The sequence below is a fragment of the Myotis myotis genome, unplaced genomic scaffold (assembly GCF_014108235.1).
Source record: "Myotis myotis isolate mMyoMyo1 unplaced genomic scaffold, mMyoMyo1.p scaffold_m19_p_11, whole genome shotgun sequence".
Classification (NCBI taxonomy): Eukaryota; Metazoa; Chordata; class Mammalia; order Chiroptera; family Vespertilionidae; genus Myotis; species Myotis myotis.
In genome coordinates this window covers 25,007,415-25,032,135 of record NW_023416315.1, presented here as the reverse complement: position 1 = coordinate 25,032,135, position 24,721 = coordinate 25,007,415, and the positions used below count along the sequence as shown (strand labels likewise).

The window sequence follows — 24,721 nt, the reverse complement described above, 5'->3', positions numbered from 1 at the left end:
CAGCTATGTGTGTGCGTATCCTTAGTAGAAGTAACTTACAGCAGACTCAGTCTCTTTCACCATGTCTCCCTCCAGGACCAAGAATAGAAACTGTATACTTAGAGGTACTTAAGTATCTGAATAATTGAAAAGCAGCATCAACTAATTTTTTTAAAAGAAGGAAATACTGTCATATGCTACATGAGTGAATCTTGAGGACATAACGCTAAGTGAAATAAGCCAGTCACAAAAACAAACATCCGATGGTTCCACTCATCTGAGGTCAAACTTATAGCCACAGGAAGCAGAACAGTGGTTGCTGGGGGCTGGGAGGAGTGTGAAATGGGGAGGGATTGATGAATGGGTGGAGTTTCGGTTTCATGACATGAAAACATTCTGGGGTGCACAACAATGCAAATGCCCTTCATGCTACTTCAAAGTGGTTGCGAAGGTCAATTTTATGGGTACCTTACGACAATTTTTAAAAATTCAACAACATGAGACAAATTAAAAAAGACAATTTCAAAACGTGAGAAAAATTTTCCTTCCTTAAATAAACGCAATCCTTTTCAAATTCACTGGACAAGTCTAGACCTCCACCAGTTCTCATGCTACTTACGAGGGGCATGTGGTTTGAGAACCCAACCCCTTCACCTAAGGCAGGTGCAGATACACCACCTCATGTGTCCAGAATTCAGTTTTAATGACAAGAGAACCACACATCGACCCAGGTATCTGGACTCCAAACCCAGAATTTAAGAGAAAGTCAGGGGACAAAGCTGTTGGCAGAACCACAACTGGCTGGAATCCAGCTTTGTTCTATCCCAACAAGCTATGCCAATACAAATAAGTCCTGCCCAGTCACTGCCTCATTCTCCTTCGGTAGGTCTTTCCAGTATTTCTTAAGTTACATAGAGCAATGCCTCGAGGTCCCCATTCTAACCTCTGCCAGCCTAAGCCTCAATGAAAATTCACTGAAAAAACTAGTAAGCTAGAAAAAGATGCCTCCAGGTGCCAGCTGCTTTTCAATCAAGTATTTGCCTCTGAATATAATTAATGTACCATTAACTTAAAATTTTCTGCTTTATTAATTTTTTTAAAATTATTCATTTTTAGAGAGGCAGGGAGAGGGAGAGAGAAAGAAAAATCTATGTGAGAGCATAGTATCAACTGCATGCCCCCGATCTGGGATCCAGCCCAAACCAGGGCACCTGACCGGAAATGGAACAAGCAACCTTTTGGTGCACTGGACCATGCCCAACTGAGCCACACCAACCAGGGCAAAATTTTATATTTTAAAACTAAGTATAACTTTTAAAGGCTTTTTCACCCTGGCTGAGTGGTTCAGCTGGTTGGAGCATCATCGTGTACACAAAAATGTTGTGGGTTCAATTCCTGGTCAAGGCACATACCTAGGTTGCAGGTTCAATCCCCAGTCGGGGCACATACGGGAGGCAACTGATCAATGTTTCTCTATCATATTTATGTTTCTCTTTCTCTTTCACTCTCTCTTTCTCTCTCCCTCTCACCCTTCCCCTCTTTCTAAAAAGAAAAAAGTTAATATTAAACATATTCTCAGGTGAGGATTAAAAAAAATCAAGGCTTTTTCCATATCTCAATGATATTTAAATCCATGCTTCCTGATTTAAAAATACCACTTCCTAGCCAGGAGGAACATATTTATCATCTATTTAATTTTTGAAGGAAAAAAAACGCTGGGATTCTCTTTAAGGTCAATTGATTCAAGAGCTGGTTTTGATAAAGCTTTAGGAAATGCTTCTTATTCCAGGAACACCACTGCATATAATTTCACCTGGAAACAAGCTCCACTTTAAGCCCTAAGGAACAGCATAAAGGAAATTTATGCACACCTTCTCATTTTCCTTATTGTTTCTTAAAGCTTTGGGAGCAAGGATGGCAGAATTTGCAGGGTGAACTATCTTGCAACTGGGAAAGACCTTTTACACAGAGGAAAGCATTTGTTAAACCCACGGCAAAGGGGATTGTTCCACACACCCTCCTACCATAAACCCTGTCATTTCCTTAAATCGCTTATGAGTAAATTGGTTGGTCCATAAGAAGCCTATATACCTTGCACCATTTACCAAACAAAACAAAAAACTAACTAAAAATGGATCAAACTAAAATATAAAACCTAAAACTATAAAACGTCAAGAAGAAATAAAAGGAAATCTTTGTAACCTTGGGTTAGGCAAAGAAGTCTTAGCTACAATACCAGAAGCATAATACAGACTTTTACAATGTATAGACAATCAAAATTAAGAATATCTGCTCTTCAAAACACAGTTAAGAGAATGACAAAAAAAAAACCAACCAACTGGAAATTGCATATCATTTATCTGATAAGGAGTACATACCCAGAATATATAGAGAACTCTCAAAATCAACAATAAAAGCAAATAACACAATTTAAAAATGGGCAAAAGATGTGAGCCCATTTCACCAAAGACACACATGGCACATAAACACAGGAAAAGATGTTCAACATCCATAGTCATTAGGGAAATGCAAATTAAAATTGTAATGAGAGACAACTACCTACCTATCACATGGCTTAAAAAAGCATGACAATACCAAGTGCTGACAAGGATGTGGAACAACTGGCACTCTCATAAACTGCTAGGGCCACTCTGGAAAACAATTTGGCAGTTTCTTATAAAGAGAAACATACCCTTCCCACATGATCCATCGATCCCACACCTAGGTATTTACCCAAGCGAAAGAAAACTTATGTTCACACAAAATTTGGAATTAATTTTTTTTGCAAACCTAGAACCAACTCACATCAACTAGGGAATGGATAAACAAACTGTGGCACATCCACACCACGAATACTACGCAGCAATAAAAATAATTACTGATAGACCCAGTAATATGGATAAATCTCAAATGCATTATGCCAAGTGAAAAAGGTTACATAGTATCTGATCCACCTAGATGACATTTTGGGAAGGTCAAAACTATAGGAATAAAAATCTGTGGTATATACAACGTACAATGGAATAAGACTCATACTACCATGGAGATAAACCTGGAAAATGTTACACTAAGAGAAGGCAGATGCAAAAGGTCACATATGGTGTGATTCCATTTAGCAGAATAGGTGAATCCAGAGGCCAAAGCATATCAGTGGTTGTCAGGGGTTGAAGGAAGAAAAAGCAAGGGGCAACTGCTTAATAGGTACAGGGTTTGCTTCTAAGGTAATTGTTAGAACACACAGACCCAGGGAAAAGCCTGGAAACTAAAAATTTTCCTCCTGAAAATCTACCTCCGTAAGAGAAGGGCAGGAAAGACCGAAGAAAAACGGCTGGCTATTCCAGTCTGGTCATTAACAGATTTTATGAAGGAAAACTTACATAGGAGGCGTGTCTTGGGCAGCTGCAAGACCAAGCCTACCTCCCTACAGCTTGGCAGGCACCAAAGAATTATATGGGGGCCAGGGTAGGGGGGTGAGGCGGGTGGCATAGTCACAGGCACTAACATGAATGCTACCAGATACGGGGAATTACTTGACGTGCTTAACCAGGTTAGGACAGCGGCCTATTCCAGGAAGCAGCGCATACCAGGAGGCAAGGGAGGGGTGCCGATTTATGTTAGCAATTACATTCAGACAGTCTCTAAGGGGGTTTGGGGGAAAGCAACCTCCATTCCGGCCAGGGGCCAGCTCATAGGCAGACAAGAGATTGAGGAACAATCTCTCCTGCACAGTAACGAAATGTTTTGGACTAGATAGAACTAATAGTTATACAACACGAATGTACTAAATGCCACTGAATTTTTCACTTTAAAATGGCTAATTTGAGCCCCGCTGGTGTGGCTCAGTGGTTGAGCATATAAACCTATGAACCAAGAGGTCTCACAGTTTGAGTCTCACAATTGGGGCACACGCCCGGGTTGGGAGCTCAATCCCCAGTGGGGAGCGTGCAGGAGGCAGCCGATCAATGATTCTCTCATCCTTAATGTGTGTGTCTCTCTCTCCCTCTCCCTTCCTCTCTGAAATAATTTTTTTTAAATATTTTTTTTAATTGATTTCAGAGAGGAAAGGAGAGGGAGATAGAGAGATATAGAAACATCAATGATGAGAGGGAATCATTGATTGGCTGCCTCCTGCACACCCCCTTCTGGGGTTTGAGCCCGCAACCCAGGCATGTACCCTTGGCCGGAACCGAACCCGGGACCCTTCAGTCCGCAGGCTGATGCTCTATCCACTGAGCCAAACCAGCTAGAGCTGAAATAAATTTTTTTTAAATATATATTTTATTGATTTTTTACAGAGAGGAAGGGAGAGGGATAGAGAGTTAGAAACATGAGAGAGAAACATCGATCAGCTGCCTCCTGCACACTCCCCACTGGGGATGTGCCTGCAACTAAGGTACATGCCCTTGACCGGAATCGAACCTGGGACCCTTGAGTCCGCAGGCCAATGCTCTATCCACTGAGCCAAACCAGTTAGGGCAGGGCAGAAATAAATTTTTTAAAAAGGTTAACCTGATGTTATATGAATTTAATTTAAATATTTGTAAAAATTTAAACTTATTATAATAATTAAAAGTCTTGTTTATCCCACTATTCAAATCCTATATAATGAAAGACTAATATGCAAATCGACCAAACAGTGGAACGACCAATGGCTATGACGGGCACTGACCACTGGGGGCAGATGCTCAACGTAGGAGCTTCCGCCCCAGTGGTCAGTGCACTCCCACAGGGGGAGTGCCACTCAGCCAGCAGCCGGGCTCACGGCTGGCGAGCGCAGAAGCGGTGGTGGGAGCCTCTCCTGCCTCTGCGGCAGTCGGACATCTCCCGAGGGCTCCCAGACTGTGCGAGGGCACAGGCCGGGCTGAGGGACCCCGCCCCCCGAGTGCACAAATTTCGTGCACAGGGACTCTAGTTTGCTTATAATAATATAAAAGTAGACCAGTGGTTTACTTAGTACTTCAAATCACATGTAGAATGGAGCTCCTTACCATGATGACAACTGGTCCCTCTTGTCTAAACTGAGCACAACGCCAGGCACAGGGTCACGTGCTTCCCTGAGCACTCTCTACAGGCCTGCCTCCATGTAGCAGTTGGGGAGCCCTGGAGTTACACTGCTCCTCCCCTGCTCCCCGCTGGCTTCCTATAAAACTCAAGTAGTAAAACCCTACATTCCTACCATAGCTCCCTCTAAAACCTTTCCTTTCCACTCTCTGTTTTCATTTCTACGGAATAAAAAAAAATACTTATGAATCTATGCACAAAGACGTAACCTGTGACATCAATAACAAAGTGGAGGACAGAGCTATACAGGAGTTCTTTTAAGGCCATTTAAGTTAAATTGGTATCATTAAAATAAAACTTTTAGCCCTGACCGGTTTGGCTCAGTGGATAGAGCGTCGGCCTGCGGACTGAGGGGTCCCGGGTTCGATTCCGGTCAAGGGCATGTACCTGGGTTGCGGGCACATCCACAGTGGGAGATGTGAAGGAGGCAGCTGATCGATGTTTCTCTCTCATCGATGTTTCTAACTCTCTATCCCTCTCCCTTCCTCTGTGTAAAAAATCAATAAAATATATTTAAAAAAATAAATAAATAAAAATAAAATAAAACTTTTAATTTTAGATAGTTATACACTGAGTAGCCAGATTATTATGACCACCTGACGTTTGTAGGCAAATTAGCTATAATTTCATGCTCAAGTTGCTAGAGGGCCAGACCATTATAAACAGGGAAGCAGGTTGTTTATCACAACAGTAGAAGTGATTTTTTTTCTGAAGATATAGGTAAACAACGCGATTTAATAGCCTTTGAACGGGAGATACACACACACACACACACACACACACACACACACACACACACACGAGTGGCCAGATTATTATGACCACCTGAAGTTTGTAGGCAAATTAGCCGTACACTGCATCGTATGGGATATGGAAGCCGAAGGCCTGTTCGAACACCTTTGCTGTCTGCAGTTACCAAGATAAAACGTCTCCAATTCGCACAGGAACACAAGCATAGGGCAGTTGAGCATTGGAAAAAAGTCACGTGGTCCGATGAACCACGTTTCCAGTTGCATCATGCAGATGGCAGAGTGAGAATTTGGCGGAAACAGCATGAAAGCATGCACCCACATGCATGAGTACAACCCTTCAAGGTGGTGGGGGCATTGTTATGGTTTGGGGCATGTTTTCCTGGCATGATCTGGGCCCTTTAATTCATGTGGAACAACGTCTAAATAGCACAACATACCTAAGTATCGTTGCTGATCAAGTTCATCCTTTCATGTTGATGGCGTATCCCAATGGAGATGGCTTCTTCCAACAAGACAATGCGCCATGCCACGGTGCTCGTATTGTGCAGGAGTGGTTTCAAGAACATGAGGGAGACTTTATCTTGCTTAGGTGGCCCCCACAATCGCCAGATCTCAAACCAATTGAGCATTTGTAGGACAAAGTTAAAAGAGCCATCAGGCAGCTGGTTCCACAACCATCAAATCTCATAGAGCTGGACAGTGCTATTCATCAGGCATGGTGTCAGATTCCTTGCATCACCTTTCAACATCTCGTGGAGTCAATGCCAAGAAGTATCGCCGCAGTATTGAAGGCAAAAGGTGGCCCAACGAAGTACTGATGGGGTGGTCATAATAATCTGGCCACTCAGTGTATATATGTGTGTGGGTGTGTGTGTGTGTGTGTACTTCTCCCCCGTTCAAATGCTGTTAAATCATGTTGTTTACCCATATCTTCAGAAAAAAATCACCTCTACCGTCATGGTAAACAATCTGCTTCCCTATTTATAATGGTCTGGCCCTCTAGCAACTTGAGCATGAAATTATAGCTAATTTGCCTACAAATGTCAGGTGGTCATAATAATCTGGCCACTCAGTATATATAATTGCATTGTAACAACAGAAAACATATCTAGAGAACACACAAAATCCTATATAATAAAAGGGTAATATGGAAATTGACCGAAGGGCAGAACGACCGATCACTATGATGCATACTGACCACCAGGTGGCAGACACTCAATGCAGGAGCTGCCCCCTGGTGGTCAGTGCACTCCCACAGCGGGAGCGCTGCTCAGCCAGAAGCTGTGCTCATGGCTGGCAAGCACAGAGGCGGTGGCGGGAGCCTTTCCCACCTCTTCGGCAGTGCTAAGAATGTTTGACTGACGGACATCCCCCGAGGGCTCCCAGACTGCTAGAGGGCACAGGCCTGGTTGAGGGACCACCCCCACCACCACCCAAGTGCACGAATTTTGTGCACCGGCCTCTAGTAAATAAATAATAATGAACTAAAACATGTTACTACAGAGAAGTCAACACTGCACAAATATAGGCAATAATGGAGCAAAGAAGGGTCAAAAAAAGCTTTAAGACATACAAAACCAAAACAAAGTGGCAAAAGTTAAGATCTTCCCTATTAATAACCATTTAAATGCAAACAGATTAAAGTCTACAATCAGAAAACATAGATTGTAAAAATGAATTAAAAAAAACAAACGGGATTCAACTGTATGTTCTCTACAAGAGACTTTAGATCTACTAATGTAAGTAGGTTGAAAGTGAAAGGGTGAAAAAACATTCAACACCAATAGTAACCCTGAGAGATGGAGTGACTACACTAGTATCAGACAAAGCACAGGCCCACCTCATTTTATTGTGCTTCGCTTCACTAGGCTTCACAGATGTCACATTGTTTACGAATTGAAGGCAAGACCCTCCTTTATATCGATAAAAGGGTCAATGCACCAAGAAGATAATACAATTACAAATATATATGCACCAAACATCAGAGTTCCAAAACACATGCAGTGAACACTAAGAGAATAAAAAGTGAAATAGGTGTTTCTACAACAATATTTGGAGACTTCGATACCCCACTTTCAATAATAGAACAACCATACAGAAGATACGACCATCCGCCCCATCCCCGTACTGATGGATGTTTCTCAACCATCAGTAAGGAAATAGAGAAAACGAACAACACGATAAAGCAACCAAAACTACCCGACATATACACTCCACCCAACAACTGAATATACATTTTTCTCAGGAGCACATGGAAAACTTCCCCCAAACAGATCATATATTAGGCCACAAAACAAGTCAGTATTAATTTAAAATTATTGAAATCACATAAACTGCCTTTTCCAATCACAATGGAATAAAAACTAGAAATCAATAACAGAAAGAAATCTGAAAATTTCACAAACATGGAAATTAAACACACTCTTAAACAGCGAATGGGTCAAAGAAGAAATAACAAAGGGAACTAGAAAATACTTTCAAACCAATGAAAACAAAAACAAAATGTAACAAAACATATGATATGCAGAGAAAGCAATGCTAAGAGGGAAATTTATAGCAGCAAACACTTATTTAAAAAAGGAGAAAGATCTCAAACCAACAAACTAAATTTACACAATAAAAAACTAAATAACTCTGGCTATCTTAATTAATTAAAAAATCCAAATTACTGAAATAAAGCAGGGACAGTACTACCAACTTTATAGAAATAAAAAGGATGACAAAAGAGTGACTATGAGCAACTACATGCCAATAAATTGGGTTATCTAAGTGAAATAAACAAATTCGGAGAAACATACAACCTTCTAAGACTGAAACATAAAGAGGAAGAAATCTGAATAGACTTCTGACTGGTAAGGATTTGAATCACTATTCAAAGACCTGCCCAGGACCAGATGGCTTCAGTGGTAAATTCTATTTGACAGTTAAAAAAGAATTAATACCAATTCTTTTCAAACTCTTTCAAAAACATTGGAGAAGAGAGAATATTTCTTAACTCATTCTATGAGGTAGTATTATCCTTCCACCAAAGCCAAATACTATGGTAGACTGTTGAACACCGCAGGTTTAAACTGTGCGGGCCGATTGAAAAAAGGGGGAATACAAGTGGATTCATGCAGTTCAAACCTGGGTTGTTCAAGAATCAACTGTAATCAGAAAGATACCACCTATTCATGGATTGGAAGACTTCATATTGTTAATATGGCACTACCCAAAGAAATGCAATCCTTATAAATCCAAGCAACACTTTTTTTTTTTTTTTTTGTAGAAATAGGACAGCCCTTCCTAATATTCTTGTGGAAGCTCAAGGGTCTCTGAAGAACCAAAACAATCTTGAAAAAGAAAAATCGTGTTGGAGGACTCACATTTACTAATTTTAATACTTACTACAATGCTACAGTAATCCAAATAGTATGGTCCTAAACCAGGGGTGGGCAAACTTTTTGACTCGAGGGCCACAATGGGTTCTTAAACTGGATCGGAGGGCCGGAACAAAAGCATGGATGGAGTGTTTGTGTGAACTAATATAAATTCAAAGTAAACATCATTACATAAAAGGGTACGGTCTTTTTTTCCCCCAGTTTTATTCATTTCAAACGGGCCGGATCCAGCCCGTGGGCCGTAGTTTGCCCACGGCTGTCCTAAACACAAACATCTAGACCAGCGGTCGCCAACCGGTGGTCCGAGAGGTCCGAAAAGTTGGCGACTGCTGATCTAGACCAATGCAATGGAACAGAGTGCCCAGAAACAAACCCTCATACATATGGTCAATGACTTTTGACAAGGGTGCCAAAACTACTCAATAAGGAAAGGTCAGTCTTTTCAACACACCATGCGGGAGAAACTATCTCCACGTGCAAAAGAATAAAGTTGGATCCTTACACAACAGCATCTATAAAAAAACTCAAGATGTATCCAAGACCTAAATGTAAGAGCTAAAATCATAAAACTCTTAGAAGAAAATATAGAAGCAAAATTTCATGACATTGAATTTTGCAACGATTTCTTGGCTATGACACCAATGACACAGGCAACAATAGAACAAACAGATAAATTGGACTTCACCAAAATTAAAAACTTTTGTGCATCAGAGGACACTATCAAGAGAGTGAAAAAAGGTAACCTAGAGAATGAGAGAAAATATCTGCAAATCATGCATTTGATGAGGGATTAATATCCAGAATACAGAAAGAACTACAGCTCAGTAACCATACCAATTGAAAGATGAGCAAAGGACTTAAGACATTCCTCCAATGTTATACAGATAGCCAATAAGCACAGCCAAAGATGTTCAACCTCACTCATCATTAGGGAAAAACAGATCAAAGCTACAATGACATACCACTTCACACTCATTAGGATGGCTAGTCTCAATAAAACAGAAAATGAGCATTGGTGAGGATGGGGAGAAATTAGAACCTTTGTGAACTGTTGGTAGGGATGTAGAACAGGGCAGCAGCCACTGCCGAACAAAAAATTAAGCGTAGAATTACCACATAATCCAGTAACTCCACTTTTAACTCGATGCCCAAAAGTATTGAAAGCAGGGGTTCAAAAAGGTATTTTACACCAATGTTTATAGCAGCATTTTTCACAATAACCAAAAGGTGAAAACAGCCCCAATGTCCATGGATGATGAATGGATAAACAAAATGTGGTGTATGCATACATACAATAGATGATTACTCCGCTTTAAAAAAAAGAATGAGCCGAAACTGGTTTGGCTCAGTGGATGGAGCGTCGGCTTGCGGACTGGGGGGTCCCAGGTTCGATTCCGGTCAAGGGCATGTGCCTGGGTTTCGGGCATATCCCCAGTGGGGGATGTGCAGGAGGCAGCTGATCGATGTTTCTCTCTCATCGATGTTTCTGACTCTCTGTCTCTCTCCCTTCCTCTCTGTAAAAAATCAATAAAATATATTTTAAAAAAATTAAAAAAAGAATGAAATTCTGGTATGTTACCATCCAAATGAACCCTGACAACATTATGCTAAGTGAAATAGGTCAGGCACAAAAGGACAAATAGAGTATGATTCCAATACAACTTATAGGCGGTACCTAGAATAGTCAGATTCATAGAGATAGGAAGTGGAGTGGTGATTATCGGGGGGGGGGGGGGGGAGGAATGGGGAGTTAAGTGTTTAATGGGCACAGAGTTTCAATTTAGGAAAGTTCTAGAGATGGATGGTGGTGATGGTTCCACAACAATGTGACTCTACTTCAGGCCACTGAATTGTACAACTTAAAAAGAGTTTAACATGGTAAATTTTATGTCATGCACATTTTACCAAAGTAAAAAAAAAAAAGGCAGAAGAAAAATAATCACTGTCATTTTTTAAAGGGAAAATATAAGTGGGGAGAAACGTACAGACGGGTCTGAGCATACAGGGCTTAGGAGAGCTATCTGAGCCAGGCTTCCGCAGAGGCCCCGAGAGGGAAGGGAGCCAACCGCTTGGGAAGTGCTGGGTAATTTCCTCTTCCAGAAAGGGCAGCAGACAGGAAACGCGAAGCCAGTGTGGAGATTTCCCTGGATTCTGAGAGACTGATTATCAAATAGCTTTTGCCTATTTCAAGGCCCAGGAAAAGTCATTCCTCCCATAAAGGCATGAGAACATTTGCATAAAGCTCTGATGGCTTCCAAACTATGACTGGCAGCATTCTGTGAAGCAGAAGCCCCTATGTCCATGGCTATCATTAAAAGGCATCAAAAAGACTGTAATAGTACCAGTCTGTGCTGGGCACCATGCTAAGGGATCCGACGAGGAATGAGTCATTTGGGGTAAGGGGAGCCAGACAATCTTTAAACAGGTGCACTGTGGTGTGATAGATGTGAACGGGGAAGAGTCCAGAAGGGCACCTGACCCAGCTGTGGGGCGGATGGTCAGGAAGACTTCTAGGGGCGGCGAGATCAGCCACATCTACACAGCTCAGGACAGAGCCAGACAGGAGGACTCACAGTAGATTCACAGATGGAAGAAAGTCACAGGCATGTAAAGCACAGCACAGGGAGTGTAATCCATAATCTATACTAATAAAAGGGTAACATGCTAATTAGATTGAGTCATCTAGTACTCCTCTGGACAAAGCCACGGTGGCAGTGGTGGGGGCTGAGGCAGAGGCGGTTAGGGGCAATCAGGCAGGCAGGCAGAGTGGTTAGGGGTGATCAGGCAGGCAAGCGGTTAGGAGCCAGCCGTCTCAGACTGGGAGAGGGTGCAGGCCAGGCTGAGCCTCCCCCCCCCCCCCCCCTGTGCACTGGGCCTCTAGTATTATAACAACTCAGTATGGTACTAGATGGGTACTAGACTTACAAGGGGGGTAGATCACTTCGTAAGGTATAGAAATGTCTAATCACTAGCATGTACACCTGAAACTAATATAATATTGTTCGTCAACTGTAATTGAAAAATTACGTTTTAAAGGCTGGGGGACAGTGAGGCCCCCATCTTCCAGGGGAGAGGGTCCCTGTGCTCAGCGCAGACAGGTGCTGAGCAGATCTGCACAGGGATGAGGGGGTAGGGCCTTCCCTGCACAGCCCAGCCCTGAGGCCTTTAGACAGGGAGCCTCTTGACACACTTGTGCCCTGCTGGAGGAAACCGTGCAGAACAATCCCTGGGCCGGGGCCGTGCGGGCTGCACATACCACGTGGCCCGGGGCATTGTGCCCGAGTGGATGTGCGCACTCCCTAAGAGTGCGTGCTCCCTCGGTCCTAACTGCACAGGGAAAAAGACCCACTCGGCGCGATGAAGGTCACTGCACAGCCAGATGCTCTTTCCGGGGAGTTTTTAAAGCTGGGAGTGTGGGAACACAGGAAGCGTGTTGTTGTGAAGTCGGGTAAAGGGGAGTCTATGTCAGAGGCCCTGGCTGGGAAAGGCTAAGTGAAGTCCCATTGGCTTCAACGACTTTGATTTAAAAAATTCCCCAAGTAAAAAAAGAAAAATGCCTGGGACCCACCGTCAAAGGAGAAAAGAGAGAGGATTCAAAATAAACAATGATGTTTGAATGCACTTCTGTTTTTTTCTTCACTTTCCATTTTAAGTCAAATGCTAACGGAGAACAAAATGAAGGCACTAGATAGTTTGCATTAAAAAAATGTCCCCAGGGATTTCAATATCCACGAAGCCCTCGTAGTCCTGGAGCTTTAAATAAAAAGATATTGGGTGGGGGGAGTGTGGGGAGCGGTCAAGGAAGGGGGTATCTTTTCTATTTTAGGATTTATTACAGGTGTGATTTCTAAGTTTTATGCCTGGCAGTTCCATGCTCCCCAAACTGGGGGAGCTCAGGGACAACTGGAGGGGCAGGGAAAGGGATGTTTTCCAAGAAGAGTACTTTAAAATAGCATATTTGTATTAGAATAAATTAAAATGTTTCATGGAAAAGAATGCAAAACAGGCACGACTTTTAAACTGGTAAGAACAGATACTACACTTGATCGTAGCCAAAAGGCCGAGAAGCAATGAGGCATGACTTTCAAAGATAAAACTGGAGATTGATGAGGAAATCCGCACAGGCGGGCGAGGCTGCTACACCTCCAGGCTCTGGGGCAGGCAGGAACCGGTCCGCTTGTGCAACAGAAAAATTCGAGAAGCCCAGCCCGCTCCAGGATGTCCCGGACGGTCATAACTCATGCTTCTACTCACTACACACTGACAGCCCTACACCGTCTTTGTAAAATGGTCAGCAAATATCTAACACCTACCTCTTGGGTGCCAGGCCCCTCACACATCAGGGTATTGTCATTTGGGCCTGCTGCACGGTTTTGAGTCACAGGCCACTCCCCTGGGGTAAACCCTGGACCCTCCTCACAGAAGAGGAGGGCTGCCAGCAGGCAGCCAAGGGGAGGGCAGGAAGAGTTGGGGAGGGCTGGGCCCTGGGACAAAAGACCAAATGCCAGAGCTCACTCACAAATGCAAGGCACTCTCCAAGGACACAGGACTCTCCTGAAGGGGGTTAAAGATGGGGGCTGCCCAAACCACTGTGCTGCTGCCACGGCAGGTTTGGGGGAACAGCAAAGGGGTCTGTGGGGAGGGATCCCCACCACGCCCAGGCCTGAGGATATTGGCACAACTGGCAGGACCCAAGACACCTGGGAACTTGTCCCCCCACACACCTGCCTCCGCCCCCCCCCCCCCCCCCTGCCCCCTGGGCTGTCCTAAAGCTCAGGCTTTAGAGCTCGTACCTGTAAATGCTCTTCTGTAAATGTTTTCAGGGCAACACACGACCAGAAAAGTGCACATATCTGGTGCCGTTTTCCAAACGGCACCCGCCCATTACAACCAGCACTTTATATTGGCAAACCTACCACTTGACTTTAGATGTCCAACCTTCAGGAATGCTACCTTGGAGACGACTCGTAGTTCAAATAAGCAAGACCAGAGCAGGCAACTCCTGTTAAACAGGGATTCACTGCCCCAGGAGAGGAGCTGGGCACACATACCTGCCTTCCACTGCCACAACCAACTGCACAAATCCCAGGAGAGTCCAGCCCACCGCACTCCCAGGAGGCATCCATTAGCATTCATGCATCTTGGGCAGGGGAGGTCCAGGCAGACCTGAAGGTGGTACAGAACGAACATACTTCTACTGCTGTCCCCTTTCCCCAAAGAAGCACATTCCAATAGGTATTCTAAGTTCAGGAAGAAAAAAACCACTGTTTCGGTCCAGTGATCATGAGCCCCGGTTCTAACCTGAGCAAAAACTGCATTCTCTCCACTAAACAGGGAAATGCCTTAAAAACAACAACAACAACGTGTCAGAGGTTCCCCCGTTGAAAATCAGGCCCCTTTCCTTTTATGAGATAGCAAGCACACGACAAAGAACAATAATTAAAAACAACGTGGGCTCCAATACAAGGAATAAGATATGTATTAGTATGTGCACATACCCCAAGACACTTATTGTAAAATTCCTTTAGTAATAAAAAAAAGTGCTTCAGCAACAGAAAATTAACACATGGAACACACATCTACTCAATGAAATACCGCAGTCATTAAACATGAAAGCTATCAAGACCTCCAAGATACTGAGAAAAATAGTATTGAAGGCGCTAAAGAAAGAATTCCAACAGCAGTCACACTATAAAAGCTATGCAGAAATGGTGACGGAAAAAAGCCACTGGATGGAGAAACAATTAGAAAATGACACCCAGACAGTGGGTAGGTAGAGCAGTAGCTCAATGTTTATTTTTCATTTCGACTTCTCTAAACATGCCATTTCTTTTTTAATATATTTTATTGATTTTTCACAGAGAGGAAGGGAGAGGGATAGAGAGTTAGAAACATCGATGAGAGAGAAACATCGATCAGCTGCCTTCTGCACACCCCCTACTAGCAATGTGCCCACAACCAAGGTACATGCCCTTGACCGGAATCGAACCTGGGACCCTTCAGTCCGGAGGCCAACGCTCCATCCACTGAGCCAAACCGGCTAGGGCTTAACATGCCATTTCTTACACAATACAAAGAGCATGTGAAAATCACTGTCATATAAAGCCTGGTGGACCTTACTCCTATTCTGAAGCTGACATTTGCAGACATCATCCAAGGAAGCCTGTGCAAAGCATAAGACCAGCTCCTCCTGTGAGCACCCCAGCCCTCCCAGTGGGAAGGAACAGAGAAGGTAATCATGAGAAAAAAAGGAAGTGCTGACACCCCTCATATTTAAACAGCACCTTCTACTTGGCATGCCCCTGATCATCTCAGTGGCACTATGCTGGGCAAAGACCTCTAGCCTCATAACATTATTTCCGTGAAAATCTGGTAACCTGACCACATCTGTGATTCCAATGTCAAGAGGCAGGCTATGGCCCTGGGAACTGAATCCCCGCTGGCTCCTTCTTGCTGGTTGCCTGAAGCTAATTGCTCAATTTCACCTTATCTTTAAAATGCAGATAATGCTACCTACTTCAGACAACTACAGTGAGGATTAATTCTGATAACTTAAAGTACCTAGCACCACCTGACTTTTAAAAGGAAGTGATAGTTTCCTAGGGTGGGGGTGGAGGGGGAAGGTTGGGAAGACTGGCTCTTTTTTTTTTTTTTTAATATATTTTTATTGATTTCAGAGAGGAAGGGAGAGGGAGAGATAGAAACAGCAATGATGAGAGAGAATCATTGATTGGCTGCCTCCTGCACGCCCCCCACTAGGGATGGAGCCCGCAACTGGGGCATGTGCCCTGACAGGGAATCAAACGGTGACCTCCTGGTCCCATAGGTCCATGCTCAACCACTGAGCCAGGCCCGACTGTGCAGAAAGAAGGATGGCTCTTAACACCTCCCACTCCCCAAACCAAAGGCCACCTAGGTCCCCACCGCACAGAGCAGAAGCCAGCTGGGCCTGGCAAAGGCAGGAAAGGCAAGAGGCTTCCTTTCCTCCAGCATAACTCGCAACACCTAGCACACAGGTGGTGCTTGAAGAACACCTGACAAACAGACTAATCCAGGCGGGGAGCCCTCAGTCACCGGCTGATGACTGTGGGGGAAAAGCAAACAACAAAACAGGCAGTAAACATGACGATTTGAACTCACACTCTGCCTCCAGGACATGCTTTGCAGTGCGGAGGGCACGGACTTTCACCATGGAAGACAAACTTTCCTGTGTGTTACCTTCAGCTCTATTTACCAAATAGGCCTCTGAAGGGTACTATTTTAAAACATTCAGAAACCACTGCTTTTCATAAACAAAAAGGAAAAAAATAAAAGGCCCCACTATCATTTTCTTATCTCTACCCATCCCCTCAGTAGCCGGAGACAATTCCACTTTGGTCAATAAAGCTATAATAAGTCTTCACACAGCAAAACTGCATCCCCAAGGTAAGAATTCTAAACTCTCACTCAAAGAGTGGAACTCTCAACAGCAGTTTAAAATGAGCATGCCTGGACCATTCTGTTCAAATGGCTTTATTGATCTTTTCATTCATTTAGTGTAACATTATAAATGTTTTAAAGTCACCTAACTATGTCATGGCTTTCTGTCCTGTATACCTGACCAAGGCAGAATTGCTGTTCTTTGAGGTTTCCCCCGATCACGAAAAACTCAGCCCTTAAATTGATGAGTCAGTAGAATTTATCAAAACAACCACAAAGTGGCCTTTTAAATATGGAACTATAGAAGTGGCACATCATTGCGCTGTCCTTCCAAGATGACATGCCCCCCCACCCCTGTGACCTTCTAGGGCTTTGGGCACAAATTTTAAGCTGGGTACAAACTTTGTAGCTATGAGGTCAATACCCAGAAAAAGTCCCCTTTATCCCTTCTTTTACCCCTGCAACAGCATGCATATTCATGAGAACATTTAGCTTCATTTCCTTCTCTAAAGGACCAAACTGCACCCTGAAGCTAGAAGAGAGTTAAAGGGACATTCAGGACCTCCCAATCTCTCTGCCAGGAAGCTGAGGCCGGCTCATCCTCGGCCCATCCTCAGCTCGTGTGAGCTGCACTGCTGAGCGCTCTCAGTACGAGACCGCCTTTACTGGGTAGTATTCCTGTCATTCAGGATGAAATCACAAAGACACAGTGATCAGCCCAACAAGGACTACAGCCCATGGGAGGTGTGTTCACTGTCAGAGATCATCGACTCCAACACGCTGGTGAGTTTTCAAAAGAAAAAAGAAAACAAAAAAAAAGCCGGGTGGCTCAGCATTTTTGAGTGTCTACCCAGGAACCAAGAGGTCTCTGGTTGGATTCCTGGTCAGGACACATGCCCAGTAGGGGGCCTGCAGGAAGCAGCCCATCCATGATGTTCCTCTCTCATTGACGTTTCTCTCCATCCCTCTCCCTTCCTCTCTCTCTCTATCTCTCTCTCAACATCAATAAAACATAGTTCCTAAAACAGAGTCTAGGGAGGAATTCAGGGTTTAAATGAGTCTCTTCTCTTCCTCTCCCTGCCTAGTTCCCTCTACTCAGAGCACAAGGCCTACGCTGCTTTGCTGAACCCCTCCCACCTCCGTGCTTCCCAGGGGATGGGAATTTTATTTACTGTATGTGTGGGATTAAACCCTCTGCACACTGAGCTGAGATTCAGCTCAGTAACACGCTTCAGGCAGTGCACGACACTGCTGCGTTCACAGGGCTGGGCACAGGCTGCAACCACAGGCCTTAACATCTTGCTGCTCCTGAAATGCTCATTAAGTGCTCTTATCTGCAGTGGATCTTTTATAACCCGCAGAACCACTCTCCGCTCCTTTAAATTAAGGAGACTATAATCTGCTCGCATTTAAATTATGATGAACAGGAACACTCCCACTGGAAAAAATCATCGCACAAATCTTAATGTGTACTGCCAAGTAGGAGATCGTTAGTAAAGAAAAACACAAAACATCTGATCTCTTACACTTAGTAATTTGCCCTAATTGACGCATAAGGTGTGGAAAGCATTTGTGGATTACCCCCAGGTGGTAAATAGCTTAACATTTTAGAGCTACCAAAATTTAGCCTCATAACAGGAAAGGTTCCCTTCCTAGACATTTTGGGACATTCTGGACTTCCTTAGTATGAACTATGTAAATAAGTGGTGGAAGGGAGCTCAGAAATACAGGATTCAGGCAGGAGTGATACATTATCAAGATACAGTTACTGGTGACATTCACAAGGGGCTCCTTTTTAAACCTTGGAGACACCTGGGCCCCCTAGAAGCACAGGATACTAATTATATGGTAAAGTGCCACGGGAAAAATAATAATAATCATCATCATCATCATCTAACCCTGATTCAATCCTCCTTAACCTCGAGTTACTGTTTGTTTTCCTTGTTTTTCATACCTCCCTCACTGGAGAAATTTTAAACTCTTACTCTTTCTTATAAACATTCACAACAGATTTCTCTCAAAGGTTCACTTTCAGAAACCCTTTCAGAAAGCACTAAACAGCCAAACTGATCATTGTTGGCTCCGCCTTTAATCTGCCGCAGGACCTGGGCAGGTAACAGGGGCCTGGGCTTTGGCACCGCGGGCCACCCCCGCAGCCTGGCGCGGGGCCGCGGGGCGCCGGCTCTTTCTTATCTCCCAACACCCAGGCCCAGCACCCAGGTGGAGAAAAGAGCTAAACACCAGACAAAGGTTGTAAGGTGTGGAAGCAGTGAGTCAGAGGCGCTCACAAAAAGCAAGAAAAAAACCAACACTTCTTACAAAGTATCTTGGGCTCTCGCAAGCTGCTTCCTTCCCTTTCTAAAGTTTTATTTTTAGTTCATTTGAAAAACAAAAGTGTTTATGGCTTACCTCTGGGGGGGGGGGAAAAATACATTCACTACTAGAAAGTAGAGAAAGGCTCTTTTTAAAAGAAAGAAGGAAAATTGAAGCCTCGTTCACGTTCCCAGCACCCACTGAAACATTAGGGTGACTTACTCTCAAGTGCTGGTTAGTGAGATTTTTTAAAGCTACTTAAGACCCTAAGGCGTTAATTGGGGTCGTGCTGTGTATACGGTTTGGGGCATCTGGGGGCTTTTTGTTTTCTAATTTGGCCTAATGACGTTGCCACCTGCACCCCCACTCCCACTCCTCCCCAAGTGGTTACAAATTCCTTGAAAACATTTACCAAAGTTCTAGAACAAACACAAGAGCAATTCCTTTTAAACTCCATTATCCAGGCTGAACTGGCCTGACCCTCAACTGTCTTTTCGTAAAAATTACGCTTTTCTTAAACTTCCTTATCTCTGTGCCAATTCCGAGAGAAAGCGGGGGGCGCGCACCAGAAAAGCTCCCCACTCTCAGCCCCGACTCCACGAGCGCAGCAGACGCCGAGCGCTGCGCCCCTGCACCCTCCCCTCGAAATGCGTTCAGTCCTGCGACCCGGGACACCGACCCGGGACGGAGGCCACAGCCCGAGCGCGGAGGCTCCCTGCCCCTCCAGTCCGGCTGGCACCACCGTCACCCGCGGCGCACACCTGGAGGCACGCCCACTCCGGGGCTCGCGGGACTGGGCGCGCCGGGTCCGCAACTCCACGGCCAAGGGCCACGTTCCCAACCCCAGGCGGAGAGGAGGGCCGCGCGCCAAGGGAAGGCGGGCCGCGGGGGCGTTTGGGCTGCGGCGGGCGGCCGGACCCTTACCTGAGAGCGAGTGGCCAGCTCCATGCTTCCACCCGGGCTCCAGCTTCCTCCTCGCACGCTGCCCGGGAGCCCGCGTCCCCGCCTGGCCAGCGCACGGCGAACGCCCGCGGCCGCGCAGCCCGCGCGCAGCGCCCGAAGCTCCGGCCGCCCGGGGAGGGGCGCACTCGGCGCCGGGACAGGGGGAGCGCGCAGCGCCGCCCAGTTGGCGCCGCCGCCCAGGGCCGCGAGGCTTCGGCCCCAGATCCAAACTTCGTGACCAGGGAACGTCGCTTCGCTGGCGGCGCGAGAGGGGGCTGCAGCTGGGCGCGGCCTGGGGCGGCTACCCGTTTGGGGGCGCCGGGCTCCCCCCTGCAGCAGAGGGAGGGAGTGGAGCCGTCCGGCCGGATTTCGCGCGGGAGAAATGAAAGGGGGCAGTCCCGGGGCAGCCTCCAGCTGGCACGCTGGGCTTGGCTTTGCGCGCGGGATGTGTGCAGGGTTTATTGCTGGCGTCTGCTGCAGTCGGTGGGTGTCTCCGGGCTGCTTCAGAACTTGTCTGGTTTTGTTGTTGCAAAGGGGCGTTTTGTGCCGCCTTCCAAAACATTTAGCTAGAGTTCCCTTTGCAAAACATTGCAAACTCCACTGGAACTTTAGACGGCCTTTGCTACCCATTGTAGGCCTCCAGTGCCGCTAGGCAGAGTTCTCCAGAAATCAGGGGTGCTGATTAATTTAACAAATATTGGCTGGGCACCTACTATATGCCAGGCAGTGTGTTACGCAATGTTTTTATTCACATGGTTGAACAAAAAAAAAAACGGGTCCTTGCTGTGCTGGAGATTACAGTCAGGGAACCAGCCACCTACAAGATGTAAATATGATAGTGATGCAAATAAGGGTAATAATAATGTAATTAGTAATCGTTTTGATTAATAATTTAACAATGAATTCAAGTAATGCCATTAATCAATAATGGTGATAATAAGTTCAATAACAATGATGCCAATAAATGTAAATTTGGAGCTATGATAGGTGGTGTAAAGTAAGGGAACTTCACTTGGCACCAGGCAGGGAAGACTCCTGGAGTTCGGATATGAAGAGTGAAGAATTGAGTGGGTGGAAATTGTGGAAGTCTTGAATGTCCGAAATTGTGGCAGGTTTGCCGGCCAGAGTGAAAGCCTATTTAGGCCTGTGATCATGAGCTCATAGAGGCACTCTCTGTTGCATGAGACCTTCTGCAGGGCTTCTTGGCTGCTTGGGATCTGAGCATTTCCATCTTTTCTTTTTTGAAGGAGTGAATGAACTTGGTCACACTTTTACTCAAGCTTCAGGAGAAAATATCTGGGAACTGCCTTCCTCCTTCTTTCCTTGGTTCTACAGACATGTGCCCTCCATGTTCCAGACCCTCTCAGTGGTTCTCAACCTTCTGGCCCTTTAAATACAGTTCCTCGTGTTGTGACCCAACCATAAAATTATTTCCGTTGCTACTTCATAACTGTAATGTTGCTACTGTTGTGAATCGTAATGTAAGTATCTGATATGCAGGATGGTCTTAGGCGACCCCTGTGAAAGGGTCGTTCGACTGCCAAAGGGGTCGCGACCCACAGGTTGAGAACCGCTGCTCTAAGTAGTAAGATAATCACTGATTTATGAAAATGCTTTGTTTTCATTGGGTAATGTAAGCTACTGATTATAACCACTTTCAGTTTTACTATGCTTCAGAGTTCTCCTCCACATACAGTTTCTCCTTGAATTCTCCCAACATTCTTCCAGATTCTTCTGAGCCACACATTTTTTAAAACAAGGAAACAGAACGGAGGAAGACAGACACCTGCCGCCCTGCTGTACGTGACAGCGGCAGGCTGCCGAACTGGAAGCCAATCCTTGTGCCTGCAGACCCAACCTTCCCACCACTATTCTTTCCTTTTCCCCTATTGGCTGCCAGGAAGCTCAGAGCATAATTTATTCAACCAAAACTTTTTTTTTTTTTTAAATATATTTTATTGATTTTCCACAGAGAGGAAGGGAAAGAGACAGAGAGCTAGAAACATCGATGAGAGAGAAACATCGATCAGCTGCCTCCTGCACATCCCCCACTGGGGCCGTGCCCGCAACCCAGGTACATGCCCTTGACCGGAATCGAACCTGGGACCTTTCAGTCCGCAGGCTGACGCTCTATCCACTGAGCCAAACCGGTTTCGGCTCAACCAAAACTTTTTAATCTTTTTTTGGTATTATTGCTTTCCGATGAACCAGTGATCTTACTTTTATTTATTTATTCTCTTTGTAAGTTTCATCAAATCCCTACGGGAATGTGAAGTAGGTCAAATTTTGTGAAGCACTTGAAGTAACCACCTTCCTACTTGGAAACTTGTCACTGCTGAGCCCGTAGCTGCTGGGCCTGTAGCTGCCAGTCCTACGTCTCCCAGTGGCAACCTGGAAGCTTCCTTGCTTTGCCTGGCAAAGCCCATGAACTTGAATGGTACTTCGGAATTGATTCTCTAATGGTGTGTTTTTAGGGAAAGCCCTTTGGAACCAGGGCATTTTAATGTCCTGTGATAACACTTCCTCCTCAGGTTACGGATGGGATTACTAAGATGTGAGCATTGAGTTTCAGCATGGCACAGCAAGAGTGACTGCCCCTTCCAGAAGCAATGGTATCCATATTGCAACAGAGGAAAAGCAGGCATCATGTTTGCAAAATTCCTTTAAGAAGTCTCTGTCTAGAAATCTATGCTTGCTTCCTTTTTAAAATGACATAAAAATAGCTGTGACTGGATGTCAGCCCCACCCCACAATGTTTGCTCTATAAAAGAAATTCCAATATCTCTACTCTGTTGGGTAGCCCTGCCCTCCCCACAGAGCTTAGCTGTGGGCAGACGGCTCAGTCTATCCTTTATAACGGTGAGTGGCGCCAACTTGGTGTTCCAGACAACCCAGCCAAGACTCCACCTGTGCCAGAGAGCTGGAAGCATTGTGGGTAATATCTGTTTAGCATTGTACATGATCAGGAATAAATCAAGGACAGTTAAGCAAGCTAACATCCCTGGTTGTTCTCTATCGCCTGGCACCTTGAAACTTCCATGTCACTGTGATTAGATAAAAACCTATCCTAGAAAGGGAAGACATCCCTAAATTTGAAACACAGAGATAATTTTTCCAAGTTGTTGCAAAATAAAAGATCTAGAATTGGGTCTCTTGTAGCAGAATTATCTAACGGTGACTGTGTGCCTTTCTGGAAAGTTTTTATTACAACCTGGTATTCCATCTTCCTGACTTTGCATGCAAAGATAATGCTGTCACAGCCGTGCAATTTGAAAGCATTCTGACGATAACCACTCAAATGGCTATGGAGAAACAGGCCCCAACAACCAATCATTGATGCCTTCATATATATGGGGTAAGAAAAGCACACTTCACCGTAAAACTGTCATGTCCGTGGTTCTACCAAAAAGTCAGTAGTAACAGTGGCACCAATACGGCAGCTACTTACTGAGCCCTGGCCGTGCACCAGGCCCTGTGCTGGGTTTATCGTTGCATGTGCCTCTCATTTAATCCTTCAACTGTGACAGTTACCCATCTGCTCCTGGAACACAGTGCCGTGAACATAAATGAAACAATATTTCCAAAGTACTTGGAATATCTTAGGGCTGCTATGTAAACTCTACATATGATTAATGCAACCCATATTTCATAGGTTTTTGCAAAATAATGTAATTAATAATATAGACTTTACTTATAAAATATGATTATAACTAGGCACTGACAAAAAATGGATAGAAATTAGAAGAGATTATCCAATAATTCTAACCTCTCTAAAAATCTAAAAAACATGTATATAGGGTGGGGCAAAAGTGGGTTTCCAGATATGAGTACAGAAAACACAGTTTATTCTTGTATTATTATTTATGAATTCTTGTATTATGTTCCATACAAACAGTCTTAAACGCACTTTTGTCCCACCCTGTATTACAAAAGAAAATGATAATGATCCATTTCTAATTCGTGGTACCAGCAAAAGTACTGTGGTACATAGTTTTTAAAAAACTGAGATTTTTCATAATGAATTATATAGGTAGCATTTTTAAAAACTATAAAATATCAACATAGAGTTCAGACTAAATCTATAAAAATAACTTTTAAATTACTTCTTAAATGACAAAAAGTCATAAGATTTCATTGGAATATTTTTAAAGCAGGGTTTATTTTCAAATTTTGTCAAAACTAATATAACCAACTATCTAGTGTTCAGAAAAGAATTTCAAAGTATCAATATTCATTACCATATTATTAAGGAAACATGACTGCTTTGCCTATGGTCAGTAATCTCTATTATTTGCTAACTCTGATTATTTGGCCAGCATTAGAGAACTGTGGGTCATACAATGGGACATTTGGAATCAGAAATGTAAAACTTCTCTAAATAGTTGGCTCTACAAATATGTTGTATTACTACTATATACGGTGGGGGGAACCCACAACTTTCCAAATTTTGTGGAATTTTACAGATTGTTACAGATTTATCCTTTTTTACTGGGAATAATCAAGTTTTATATGCGAGTGGTAATGCTGGACCATATTTTCAATAGAAAAATCCACAGCATTGAGGCAGTTATGGGGTCATTGATTTTAAGCCTCCAGATGATTCTTACGAGCATTGCTCTAGTCTAGCTCAGTGGTTTGCAGTGTGTCTTTGAACAGCTCCCAGCACAGCCACGGGTGAACCTGAGGAGGGGCAGTGAAGGATTAAAGAAGACAGATGAGAATACAGTTGGGGCTAGGTAGCATCACCGTGCCTGGATGAGGAAACAGTGACACAGCCAGTAAGCAGAAGCTTTATTTTATAGTCAGATCACACAAAGCAAAACAAGGGGAGTGGTCAACATGTTTACAATGTTCTTACAAGTTTCAAATCTATTT

The 24,721-nt window shown here is 44.3% G+C and overlaps 1 protein-coding gene and 1 pseudogene across 1 annotated transcript in view; both read right to left on the bottom strand.

Annotated features, from left to right (window-relative positions):
• Positions 1–20,211, bottom strand: part of CDCA7L (cell division cycle associated 7 like) — a 33,423-nt gene extending 13,212 nt beyond the window's left edge. The window contains exon 1 of the mRNA XM_036327934.1: positions 19,829–20,211. Within this exon, the coding sequence (XP_036183827.1) occupies positions 19,829–19,852 (24 nt within the window). The 5' untranslated portion in view covers positions 19,853–20,211. The remainder of the gene's footprint in view (positions 1–19,828) is intronic.
• LOC118666714 lies at positions 13,122–13,244 on the bottom strand (annotated as a pseudogene).
• Positions 20,212–24,721: the final 4,510 nt, after the last annotated feature.